Here is a 13,373-nt window from a genome sequence, read left to right on the forward strand (position 1 = left end):
ATGAGGATCCGGGAATTCGTCCCTCGGGGCACAATTAGAAGCTCTACATAGTTGAGTTTTCCCAGAAGTGAGTGAGAGAAAATAGGCCTCTCCCCTTGAGCCGGTAGACCCAAATAGTTTATGGATTTGTGTTTGGAGCTGAAAGGCCCACCCCTATTGACCCTAATCCGACCTAAAATATTGCTTCTCATCTTTTTGCCTTTTCAATTATTTAGCTAGTATTAGTTAATTAGTTAAGTGATTAGATAAGCATGCATTGGTTTAGTTAGATAAATTTGTAGTTTAATTGATACGCATTAAGCCCTTGGAGTAGCTGAGTTGACAAAGGACGTTTGCTTCAAGAAGGACCACTCACATAGGGTGTTTAGTGTTCTTCACTACTTTCAATGAAAATGTATTGGACCCGTAAATACGGATTTTTTATTTTTATTATTATTTGGTAATGGATACGTGTCCAAGTAGATAACTAAGCATGAAATAGGATACCCAGCAGTAAAAATCAATGGGAATCAGCAGGACTCAGCAGGAAAGTGATCAGAGTCGGTAAGAATCAGCGGTAGCAGCAAGCAGAAAGCAGCAAGCAGCAGCGCTTGATGGATTGCCTCGCGATGATTGGAATCCCAAACAACTCCCAACTGACTATGGTTGCAATCACAAACTCAGTGGAAAGAGTGTTTGGTCTTCAACCACCAGCAAGTAGTGGAGATCCCAGAATGTCCTGAGGTTTCTCAAGATGCTATGTGATCTAATCTTTCACAAAGAAAAGATGTCCTTACTGTATCAGCCAAGTATCAAGTATCGGTGTTGATCACGACCAACCGATACTAAGTATTGTCTGTCTGTTTTTGATTCAGAAGGGTTTAAAGAGTACTTTTCAAATATACCTCTGTTGTTGGCATCACGGTGTCAATATTGGTCACACAGCCAATACTGATACACCCTATCCAATATTGATACCTAAAACCATGATGCCAGGGACTCAGGTATACTTGAAAATTTGAAAAGTACTCTTGAAGCCATCCTGAATCAAACACAGACAAAGACAATACTTGAGACAATTAATCTTCCACTCCCCAAAAGTTTTTTTAAGGCTTTTGAAGCTTTCTTTTGGCTCTTTCCACTAAATAAAGTAGTGATGAGAACAAGTTTCTTTGTTTTTGTAGTTCTCTGCCTATCTCCTTAAATTTATTGCGAGATTTGTTTATTGTGTCACTCAACTTTTCATGAATTCAGAAGGTTAATAATTCTGAGCTTAGCATCTTCCAGGTTGGAGAGTTTTCTTTCCTGAGAGAGATCCATTTGAGGAAGATGAAATATGAATTATTCATATGAGAAGTGTGTTTTTGTGTGGTTACCTGTGTGGGGGTGGTTTCCGTATAAACATTCACAGATGTACTAGGTTCTGAAATTCTAAATCTACCCTGTAGCAGTAATTTCTTTGTGATCATTGTTCACACTTACTTAAAGCAAAATGAGCTTACTTGCTCTGTTTCAATGGAAATGCGGCGAAGAAAATAATATCTGAAAGTGAGAAAGCATTTCAAACTAATCAATGCTACATGGCCAATGAAACCACCTCTCAGACAAGAAAGAAATCTCTAATGGCATCGTTTGTATGACATCATTAAGCCGAACTTTCCTTCAGGTTATTGAAAAACATATCAGGAGCTATTAGTCTCTTTTCTTTCTACTTTTGAGGACAACCAAATAGTAAACAGAAATCCAACGAATTTCTGACAAATCCAGTGGTCTCCTCTCTTTCCAATCTTTGCCATTCCAAATATCTGACTGGTATTCTTTTCTTCCAATCAGAATTCTTGGTTTTAATACATGTATTACGAACACGGTTGCTCGTTCGAGTAACTCTTGTTGTAGAGTCCCAACTAGCTTGGACGCTGTCTTGAGCTAAGTTAGAAAGCTCACGGGACTTAACCTTGTTCTTGTTCCTACCTATTTTGTAGATAAGGATAAGACAGGATAGGGTTTCTTCGAGGGAAAACCAACCTCCCAAATGCCACAGAGTGGATTAAACTTCAAAACATATCTTTATTCAATCTCATCTTCTTCTTAAATAGAAGAAGGATTACAACGTTCCAATCCCTCCTTCCAAGCTACATTGTAGGAAAATTATAATGTTACATGCTAAAGACTAGGACTCAAGGACTCTTATGAAGTGACAAGTGTCCAACTAACCAACCACTTCCCCTATTAACTTGGACTACAATGACTATTTCCACAATAGATCCCTTACCTACTATGCAGCCACTGATTCTATTGAGTTAAAATAGCAACTACCCAATTACATCACTACTCAACTATCTTTATTGAGAAAAATTAGCAAACTTCAATAGATACGTAACAACGTGAGATTCATTATTAAGTTGGTAAGACTTTTCAGATCTTTCTTTGCTGTTTTTCTTTCTGTTGTAAATAATATGAGAGAGAGGGGCTTATCTTGAGTAAAATGGCTAACAAGCTTTAACTCCAAGACGGTATATGTTCACTTCACAATCAATCACAAACCTTTAAACATGTCACTCTGAAACAGACTTGAGATGGGTCACCGTGTGGGTACCCCTCAAAGCGGGGAGGATCCAAACAAGCTCCCCCTCCATCTCACAAGGAAGGATCTGCCAAACCCAAACGTGCTATGCTTCTGCAAAGTCATGTTTCCCCTTTGGGAATTCTTTTATCATCATATCTGCACTATTATTGTTAGTATGGATCTTCTTAAGTTGCAAAAGCTTATGTTCTAACACATCCCAAATCCAATGATACCTAACATCAATATTCTTGGTCTTGTAGTGAAAACTCAGGTTCTTACTCATGTGAATGACACTCTATCATAATGAATAATATACTCGTCTTGCTTCAAACACAATTCTTGAAAAAACCACTTCATCCACAACATCTCCTTGCAAGCTTCTGCTGCAACAATGTACTCTATTTCTATAGATGATAAAGCCACTCTTGGAAATAGTCTCTTTTACAAAGTAGGGGGAAAGGTTACGTACATTTGCCCCTCCCAGACCCTACAGTAGCGGGAGCCTCTTGCACTGAGTGCTCTTTTTTTAATAAACCCATACTCTTCTGCAACTTAAACTGCAAGGACACTGCTCCCCCCCCACCCTCTGCATAAGTAAGCAAGTACCTTGATGTAGACTTCCTAGAATTGACGTGACCTGCCATATCTACATCTGTGTATACTTGTAACATGGTCTTACTACCTCCAAAGCACAAACATACATTGGATGAACATCTAAAATACCTCAAGATCCACTTGACTACTTCCCAGTGCTTTTTGCCAGTATTTGCAAGAAATTTGCTCAAAACTCCATCTGCATGTGTAATGTCAGGTCTTAAACACACGTACATCAAAGTTCCTACGGCTAATGCATAGGGAAACTTCACCTTTGTTCTTTCTAGCTCAATTGAAGGGCTATACTCGTTGCTCAATTTGAAGTGACTCTGAAAGTGGAAACTACTCGACTTTGCTTTATCCATATAGCAGAATCTTTCAAGCACCTTCCGCAAGTACCTTTTTGTAATTGAATATTTTGCAAGCTATCCTATAATGAGAGATCTTCATGCTTGAGATGGTTGTGCTGGTCCTAACTCCTAAGTCCTTCCTGGCAAAAGGCTAGCTCAATTCTTGCTTCAACCTATTAATTTTGTTGATATCTTGTCCAACAATTAACATGTCATCAACATAGAGCAAAAGAATAATAAAATCATCCCTTGAAATTTTCTTGACAAAAATGCAATGATCCGTAGTTGTTCTTTTGTATTCATGATCCACCATGAACAAATCGAACTTCTTGTTGACACTGCCTTCAAGTCTATTTCAAACTTGTAAACCATGTGTTCCTTACCCTTTTCTTTGAAACCTTTAGACTGCTCCATGTGAATCTCTTCCTCCAAATCACCATGGAGAAAAGTTGTCTTCGCATTAAGTTGTCGAACTTGTAAATTCATGATAACTGCCAATCCCAACACAACTCGAAATGGATGACATTTTGAAAACATGAGAGAAAATTTCATCAAAGTTGATACATGTGTCTGTACCTCATTCAAATGTTCTACAACTTCCTTTTGTATAGCTCTTTTAGCTTCTTCCACAGAGAATAAGCTAATGTCTCTGTGGATACATGATGGAAAACTATATCATCCAGCCATCACCAGATAAAACCTAGGGCTTACCCATCCAAGAGCTTCCATTCGACATTAATCATCTTTTTAGGTTTAGCCGTATCACGCCTGGACGCCTAGGTGTCGCCTACACAACGCTTTGATGACTATGATTAGCAATATAATTCTTTCTCTAGATCGATTATCAAAGTTTGGGTAATACACAATCAATTTCTTAAATTACCTTCTTCAAAAAAATTGTTAGCCGAGTGGTCTCAGGCTCTCAGATCAGACAGAACTACTGAGATGAAAAGTTGGTTTCAGCATGACAGATCAAAGATTGGACATGTATAAAAAGCCAGAGCACCTCCCTGCATTTGGAAAACATGCAATTTCTGTTTGATTTCACGACTAGTGATGTAGATTTCTTATCTTCATTTCAACTGCTAAATCTCTGGACTTCTTAAGTCTTAATACATAGAACACGATTAACAAGATAATTCTTTCCCTAGATCAACTATCAACGTTGGGGTAAAGCGCAATCACTTACTTAAATTGCCTTCTCCAAAAAAACTTGTTAGGAGAGTGGTCTCAGGCTTTCAGCTCAGACAGAACTACTGAGATGAGAAAGCCAGATCTTGAAATACCTTTCCCCTGTGCTCAAAACTTCTAAACTCATCAAAGCTTGCACAACCTGGACTAAGAACAATAGCATCACCTGCATTCATGTCAAATTGATGGGATGAGCTTAGACATCAAAGTTGCCATTATCCTCCAGATACAAATTCACATTTGATTAAATTCTAAGAGATAATAAAATATCCAGCATCAGGGTCATTAAATTAGACACCACCAAATGTGAATTCTGAACCTCTGTTAGTCCTGTTTGGCCACTTCTGCAGCCTAATTCTTGAGCACGAATATGCATCTTGAGGTGATTTCTGTAAATACATTAATGTTACACTGGACCCAGCAGGTATTAACCTGTTTACCCTCAAGATGCATTTTTCACACCCGTTGATGGTTAAAACTGAAGGTACATGAAGGAAAAAACATATCCACATTCTTTCAACATAAGAAGCAAAGGTCAAATGAATATACAAACTATTTCTGCAGTTACACAGTTCCTTCCAGAAATTGCGTTATTGAATCAGGAAACTCTTAAAATATGATTCAGCTGGTAACGAAAATATACCTTCAGTTGAAAATGGACATGGGCACTCAGCCCATCTGCAAACTACTAAGATTACTTTGCTGCTCCTTTTAGCAAATGGAGCCAACAAGGAATTGATGGTAGTCAATAAATTGAAGACATGGCCAGATTAATGGCACTCCATTAACTGGTGAATCTGAAGACGGAAGTTCTTCACTATTTCCTTTCAAGCTAAAGGGGGAATAAGTTGACTAAAGGCCAGCATATATAATCAATTATCGACACTTCCATGGATTAAAGCTGCATCCTGTGGGTGAGAGGATACAAAACGTAGACTCCAACCTACCCAGCCAGCCAAATTTATAGAGATCAACTCCTTATTGTAAGAATTTTTCTGATCCTCATTTGGTACCTGCTGTAGTAGTGATACCTATAGAATGATGTTTCAGGCTAATTTTAACCACCCTTGGGAATTATCTGCTAGTCACAGACCAATATCAAAGTCCATTTCAAGCACCTAAAGCCTTTACACATTTCCGCAAAAACTATTGGCTGCACTATGTACTAAGGGAAAGCAACTGAAATTGAAATTATTCCAAGATTTCTTGTCATATATTCTTGGGTAAGAGAAGACTAACCATATCCGGCCACTCTCATTGCGAGGTTGACAGCATTCTCCATACTTCTAGCCCTATGACAAGGAATGCTAAGACCACCAGCAAGCAGTGTCTTCTGTATCTCTGTCCCTGAAGATCCAAACTTATGACATCCATTCCACACATATGATTAGTCTCTAAGCTCCTCATCAAAGAAGGTAAATGAAGCAAGAATAGCTAAAATGACAAGAAAAAAAAAAAGAATGAGATGACAAATAGCGCCCGGGGGGGGGACATCTTAGATATGTAACCATATTTGCAGATGCAATGCAAGAAAGGAAGGTATCACTTACAGTTATGACACATCTATGGTACTTGAGAGGTTCTACTAGCTTTTCAAAACCATTGGATCCTTCTGTGTTAAGGACCTGCCAGAGAAGTAATTATAAAAATCTTAACAGAAACTGGTTAACTTTAGTTACCTGACTGGCCACTATTATGGAAAACTAAGCCATTTATAGAAAGAAGAGTTTCCATGCCACAAAGACTAGATACCTCTCAATGCTAAACATCATATCTTTTAAGTTTCTGTTACCCATACATCTCAAAATAGGAGTTGTGCCTGTGTTCAACAATTTTAGCTACAAAATGCTGTGCCCAAAATGATACCCTTCCCATAGCTGGGTACACAGCTTGGAAGGGGTGTGACCATTGATCATAGTTGTCAATGCGTCGCCTAGGCGTCCCCGCGCCGAGGCAACACCTTGATGTCTTGTTGGTGTCGCCTTGATCTTTTCCCCTCCTCCAACCCTTAGGATCTCCTGGACGCCATGACAACTATGCCATTGATTGCTTGGCTTTTCTTTACATCACTGTATGATGCAACCCAAGATTTCAAAATCTTAACATAGGTTGCTAACAGGTGATAATTAGGGACAGTGACAATTTCGTAAATTGAGAAACAGCTATAAATAATAAAAGATATTCACCTCATACCTCTTGACAAACAGTAGGGTGGTAAATGGATTTTGCTTTCAGGTGAGAAGATCTAACCCAAATCAAACTCTATCAGGAAGAAATTTTAGGATTAGATTGCTAACCCACTTACTCTGAAACCCAACTAAGAACCATTCGAAACAGAAAGGTTTGAATCACCCCAAGGTATTGATCTAACCCTCAAAATTTTAAATCAAACCCAGTGAATACTCGGGAATTTGAACTCAATGTTTTGGGGAGCCAGTACTGCTTAGAAACAGAGTACAACCAGTAAAAATAGAGAATTTAAGACGATAGGAAGGGAAGCATATGAACAATGAGAAATTAGAGAAAAAACAAAAGATAAAAGGAGAAAAGGCAATAAGAAAAGAAGAGGAAGAAAAAGAACAGAAGGGAGAGAATAGGAGACATCGATGGGGTGCTTAAATATATAAAGATAAAAAAAATAAAAAAAATAAAAAAAAAAGAAGGAAAAAGGCTCCTAATCGTATCCTAAAACAGAACTTAAAGCTAACTTGGGATTCTAACTTCATATATCAACAGCTATCAAAATTAAAAATATCAACTATCAAGGTACAAATATAACCGCAGCAAATAAACAAACCCCTAATTACCCCATTGGACTAAATCCGGTTTTTCATGGTCTCGGTGTCCAGATTGGTTCAGGTCAGTCCAGCCATGGAAGCTGCATCACTGTATTTCCACCAACCAGCATATAATAACATAAATCAGACATATTATCAACCAATCAACATGTGTCTAACAGTTTTATTTTTCCAACAAGTGTTGGGTTATCTGCTAACTTCTTTGTAAGCATAAAGAAAAAAATGAAAACCATGCAATGATGAAAATGATGGCAAATTACAGAAAGTAATATTACCTTTGCCAGACCACCAAGTAGAACCACAGACTTTTGCTCTCTCAGACCCATCAGTCCAGCATAAGTCGCTTCAACATTTGTAGCTTTGCTGTCATCTACCCATGTTATTCCACGGGAATCTCTATGTACTGCATTGATATTTCTAAACTTTTCAATAAATTTAACAAAAAATCTATAAATGCACTCTATATGCCTCAATCCTGTCAAGGCTATGAACCTCTTCCAAGATCTTGAGTTTGGATTCAAAAACGTTGTGACGCCAAAATCAAATTTAATCTACCTATTGTCATTCTCCCCCGCCACCCGGTTGGGATTAACCAAGGACTTTATTACAAGAAGGAAAAGATGGCAGGGGTTATGTACAGGGCCCAATCAATTAATATATGGCCACCCTCAACCAGAAAGAAAGAAGCAGTGGAAAGTATTGCAATGGATAGACTGCCCATTACATATCCTTACCACATTAACGCTTGCTTGCAAGATCAACAACCACCATGTTTAAGGAATTATCTTGATTTCAACAAGTGTTAGAATCACTTATCTTGTCAAAATCTCAAACCTGTTGGTTGTTCAGTACACTAAATAGAGTTAGGGGGCGGAGAGACATGCAAAAGATAGGTCTTCACCCTAGTATGGCATCTAACAGAGCTACTTGGAGGGCAACGATCCAGGTTGCCGATTGTTCGTACATGGGATGTCCCAGAGTTTTTCCTACTCGGATCCATGTAGCCGACCCCATTTAGTTGGGATAAGGCTGAGCTGTTGTTGTTGTTGTTGGTATTAGATGGATATGTTTCCTTCTTTCTTGCCTTTTATTAGAGTTTGAAAGGTGCAAAAAAAAAAAAAAAGACATAAAAGAAGGATAAAAAAACCCCCCCAGTCCACACAAAGCTCACAATAACAGAGACAAAGCACTCCACAACTACAAATTTTAAGCATAAGAAAGATAAGATCTTGCCACTCCAAGTTTATAAGAGAGAATAGCATGAGATTATGCCTTTGCAGATCTTTAGGGAATACATGACCAGGCCTTCAAGAGTTACCGACCCAAGGGGGGGGGGGGTTGGAAGAATGTTAGATATATATATGGTAGACAATATCTTTCCTTCTTTCTTGCCTTTTATTAGAGTTTGAAAGGTGCAGACAAAAAAAACAAGGACATACAAGAAGGGATAAAAAAAACCCCCCAGTCCCACACAAAGCTCACAATAACAGAGACAAAGCATTCCACAACTACAAATTTCAAGCATAAGAAAGATAAGATCTTGCCACTCCAAGTTTATAAGAGAGAATAGCATGAGATTATGCCTTTGCAGATCTTTAGGGAATACATGACCAGGCCTTCAAGAGTTACCATCCCCCGGCCGGGGGGGGGGGGTGGAAGAAAGATAGATACATGGTAGCCATAATTTTTTTCATGAACAGAAACAACAACAATGATGATAATGACAACAACTTCAGAGGCACTCAACTTACCAATTTGCATCCGGTGAGGTGGGGCACTCAATGCATTTAGCGTTGTACTTATGGCTTCAGGATTAATTCCAACATCTAATCCAAGAATAGAAAATGCTGCAACTGCAGCATTATGATCGTTGTGTGTCCCCATTGCTTTCATTGCTCCAAGCTGTAGCTGGGTAACAACTCCAGTACTGGGAATTTTCAAATATGCAATCTTTGCTTCCAAGTCAATCTGTCTAACAGAAGTTACTACTCTCAAATCCACTTTCAAGTAATAAAATTTGAGCAACAATGCAAAACATGACAAAAAAGAGAAGGAATTCCTTCTTACTTTCACACCAGGAAAGTCCCCTATCCAAGCAAGATTACATTTGTTCACATGATCCTTGAAAGCTTCATTCAAGTGCTCATTTCCTGAACAGTTTAGTACACTAGATGTCAAACAGTATCCCAACCTAGAGTTGCACTGAAAGCCATATGTAAAAAGCGAGTGTCTCTCACATCCACGAATGGATTTAAAAAGTTGGTCTTATCAACATGTCTGTTCGAATGACATGGGTAAAACAATTGATTATTCCTTGGTCATTATGTAATAAGTTTCAGACGCTTTGGAAAGCAGAAGTGCTTTTATGATAAGTACAATACTTCAAGTAAAACCATTTAAGCAACAGTTATTTCCCAGACACATCAGGGGCGAGCTTGTGGCGGCAACGGTTAAGTTGCACTATTGCAACATGTTGGTCACAGGTTTAAACCTTGGAAACAACCTCTCCTGCAAAGAAGGGGTAAGGCTGCGTACATTTGCCCTCCCAAACCCTGCAGTAGTGGGAGCCTCATCCACTGGGTTGCTCTTTATCAGTGATATGCCTTGGAACTGAAACAAAATAAAAGATTTAAAACCTACTAACAAAAAAGCTTGTACCAATTGGAAGAACAGCAAGCTTCTTGTTGTTCATGTTAGAAAACAAGCGGCATTTTGCAGTGGCATACTTATCCATTGTCTTGTGCCTCTCTAAATGGTCAGGAGTGAGGTTTAAAACCACACCAACCTAAAAATGAACTGGCAGATGTTAGAGAGAGAAACAGAGAGAAGACTACGTCTGCATGACTGTCTTGAGTAATCCACTTACATCCACTTACTGAGGGACAGAAGAATGTATTTGGAATCTCCATTTGATAGCTGCTAACCTCCACCACTGCAACCTTTAAATATGTCGATGAAGAAATTTTCCAGGGGTAAAAAAAGTAATTATATGGGCCTTAAAACATGAAATAAATTATGACAATTAAGGGACAAAAAAAAACAAAAAACAAAACAAAACAACAAACAACCACACACACACACACACTAAAGCATAGATATCAAGGTGGCACCAAGGCGTCCAGGTGGTTTTCTTGGGGTCTAGGCAACTGTTTCGTTATTGTTCTGCATGTCGCCTTCTGCTTTGGCACTTATTTATGCCAAATATCATGTAAATAAATTCTTTCATTTACTTAAGATATTATTCATAAATAAACAAAAAATACCCCCTATTTGAATTCAATAAAAATAGTTTAAAAATCAAATCCAAAAGGATAAAAATTCAACCCTCCCAAACCAAGAACAAAAACTAAATTTTTTGTTGTAGGGGCGATTTTCAACTTTCAAATGATGGGGCTTTTCTCAATTTTGAAAATTTCATAATTCTTAATTTCTTATTATGGTAAAACATTGCTAAATATCAAAATTCAGGTAAAATAATCTTTTATTTTGATATTTATAAATTTATTTTCATATAGAAAATTTTAACAGCATTCGCACACTTTAAAATAAGTTTGAAAAAAACAAAACTTTGACATTACAACTCAGATTTAAGTAATCTTAGACTTGGAAATCTGGTTACATAAAAAATAAAAAAATAAAAATCGTTTGACTGGTCAAATGTATTAGAGAACAAGAACTTTTCTCTAAATGTTGATATTTGATGACTTGATGTGGCTTGATGTTGATTTTTGATGACATGATGCGGCTCAATGATTTTCGAGTTTATTCTCCTTATTGATTTGTTTTTCTGATGAATATCTTGCATTGATATGATTCTTTAATATTTATTTAGCATATACGTAGAATATTATAATTGATAATATGCTATTTGGGCCAAATAAAATGGTTGTATATAAAAAAGAACGCTTTGTTCGCCAAGGCGACGCCTTGCAGCTGCTTAATCGCTAAGGCATTACCTCAAACGCCTTGCCACCTTGATAACTATGCATTAAAGACAGGAATGCCTAGGAGAATCACCAAACAAAAGGTGGCAGCACAGATTAATTAAAGCGAAGTAGAAAATTAGGTAGACATATTCAAAATTATAATGCAAGTATCTACAGCAGAAATCACACAAACAACCAAAACTTGCCTGAAACTTGGGATCCACAGAGGATGATGTTAAGCACTGAATAGCAGCCTCTGAAAGTGGGTTCCCAAGGTTTCCTCCAACAAATGCCTTGATACCCAAATGAGAAAGCATCTGCATACAAAATAGTTCAAGTTAGACAATATATAATAGAAGCATAATGATAATTCACGTGGCAGCTGTAAATGTAAATTGTGCATCCAAACTTGCAGGACAGATTAAATTTCTCTCATAATATAATCTGTTCCTTCTTTATTTTTCTGCATAATTGTGTAAGTATATGCGAACATTGTTAGATGCTCATCCATGTGTAATATCATTGGCAATATTGTCTGAGGTCAAAACAAGTTAAGGACGTCTTCAGTCTTCTAAGCATCTTCTATCCTTAAGCACTGTTTGCTTCAACAAAACCATGGCCGCATGACCGCATCCCTTTAATTCATAAGCATTGGTACAGATTTTCACAATTGCAGCCTAATCTTTTGTTCTTTCATTTTGGAATAGGATTATAGGATAGCTTCTTATCATTCAACAGTAGATTGGACATTTTTTGTCTATTAGTCTCAAGTACAACATATAGCTTCAAATTTCAAAGTCTCAAAAAGAAAATGGCTATACCTGTCCAGCAAAAGTAGTTACAGTTGATTTCCCATTGGTCCCAGTCACTGCTAAAACCTTGATACCATGGGGAAGTGCTTCCGCTGCAAAATCCAGCTCAGACATTACCCATCTTCCCTGCATTTAGATAATGCATCGTAAGTTTGTACATAGTTATGGATTGCAAAACTATACATGAAGCACTCAAATAAAAATATAAGTACTTACAAAATTATACATGACAGCATTTAAATAAGAACAATAAATAAAGATGATTTATAATATCAATGACTTATCTACTATTTAGGAAAGTATGTTGGAATACATGGGAAGACACAAAGAATAATCGAAAACAGCACACACTTATACACTTGAGGTGGACAGGGGGGCTGCCTGTATTTCAAAATTAAGTACTGATATCTATTTTAAAAGCCCATACGCTTACCGATTGCAATAACGATGAAATACCATAGTTTTCAAGGGGAACCCCAGGGGAAACCACCACCCTGTCAGCATCCTCTAGGAGCTTTCTATCACAATATCCAAGAATGGTTCTCATGTCATTTTGTTTCTCAAATAGAGGATCATGCTGCAGTGAAGTAACATGTACCGCATAAATCGCCGGAAAGAACACATAAATTTAAAACAAAAATGAGATTAGAAAAGAAAAAAAAAAAACTCGATCTGAACTTAAGAGTTATGGCATACTTCCAAAGGGATCATATTCTCATTCCTGTCAATGGCTAGGACTGAAGCACCTCTAGCAAGAGCAAGCCTTGCAGCTGCTCTTCCAGATACACCGAGCCCTACAACCTGCAAAATAGCAGAGTCACCTGAATTATGAATCCTCAAATTCCAGCTAAGTTGCTTCCATAGAATATGGTATTCAGAAATTAATGCCGACAACAGAAAAGAGAGACAAAAACGAGAAGGAGATTCGCTCACGGCAACAGTTTGGCCTTTGAGGTCTTGTTTCTCTTGAATACAATAACAATCCAGGATCCTGCCATGGCTTATGCTTGTTCTTGCAAGAGAGAATGTTGTCGAAGTTGGCAATCTATGGCTGTTTGTAAGCAACTGAGAGTTCATTTTAGACCACCGTTGGCAATGAACAGAACCGGCCATTGGAAGTGTGGAACTACATGGCAGCAGAAACGAAGCCGAAGCAT

General features: G+C 37.8%; 1 protein-coding gene across 6 annotated transcripts; it reads right to left on the minus strand.

Annotated features, from left to right (window-relative positions):
• Positions 1 to 4,359: 4,359 nt before the first annotated feature.
• LOC122061232 (UDP-N-acetylmuramoylalanine--D-glutamate ligase-like) lies at positions 4,360 to 13,373 on the minus strand. Of its 6 annotated transcripts, none has more exons than XM_042624445.1 (13): positions 13,150 to 13,373; positions 12,913 to 13,017; positions 12,650 to 12,793; positions 12,226 to 12,342; positions 11,611 to 11,721; positions 10,355 to 10,417; positions 10,119 to 10,263; positions 9,546 to 9,628; positions 9,230 to 9,446; positions 7,754 to 7,881; positions 6,231 to 6,305; positions 5,920 to 6,043; positions 4,360 to 4,846 (listed from the first exon to the last, which is right to left on the minus strand). In XM_042624445.1, the coding sequence occupies exons 1-13, from the start codon at positions 13,327 to 13,329 to the stop codon at positions 4,743 to 4,745; spliced, it is 1,596 nt and encodes a 531-aa protein (XP_042480379.1). In that variant the 5' UTR covers positions 13,330 to 13,373; the 3' UTR covers positions 4,360 to 4,742. The 6 variants fall into 6 exon arrangements, with proteins under 6 accessions (XP_042480379.1, XP_042480382.1, XP_042480381.1 ...); XM_042624448.1 differs by having other exon boundaries at positions 4,447 to 4,846; positions 5,920 to 6,040; positions 10,137 to 10,263; XM_042624447.1 differs by having other exon boundaries at positions 4,447 to 4,846; positions 10,137 to 10,263.

This window comes from Macadamia integrifolia, chromosome 14 (assembly GCF_013358625.1).
Source record: "Macadamia integrifolia cultivar HAES 741 chromosome 14, SCU_Mint_v3, whole genome shotgun sequence".
Taxonomy (NCBI): domain Eukaryota; kingdom Viridiplantae; phylum Streptophyta; class Magnoliopsida; order Proteales; family Proteaceae; genus Macadamia; species Macadamia integrifolia.

Bases quoted from the DNA above. Each gene is read 5' to 3' on its own strand.
- LOC122061232 (XM_042624445.1), bottom strand. From the start codon at position 13,329: ATGGCCGGTTCTGTTCATTGCCAACGGTGGTCTAAAATGAACTCTCAG. The intron at 11,722-12,225 runs GTATAGCCATTT...TTTTGTATGCAG, and splicing joins TAACTACTTTTGCTGGACAG to ATGCTTTCTCATTTGGGTAT. The intron at 7,882-9,229 runs GTAAGTTGAGTG...ATATCAATGCAG, and splicing joins ACCTCACCGGATGCAAATTG to TACATAGAGATTCCCGTGGA.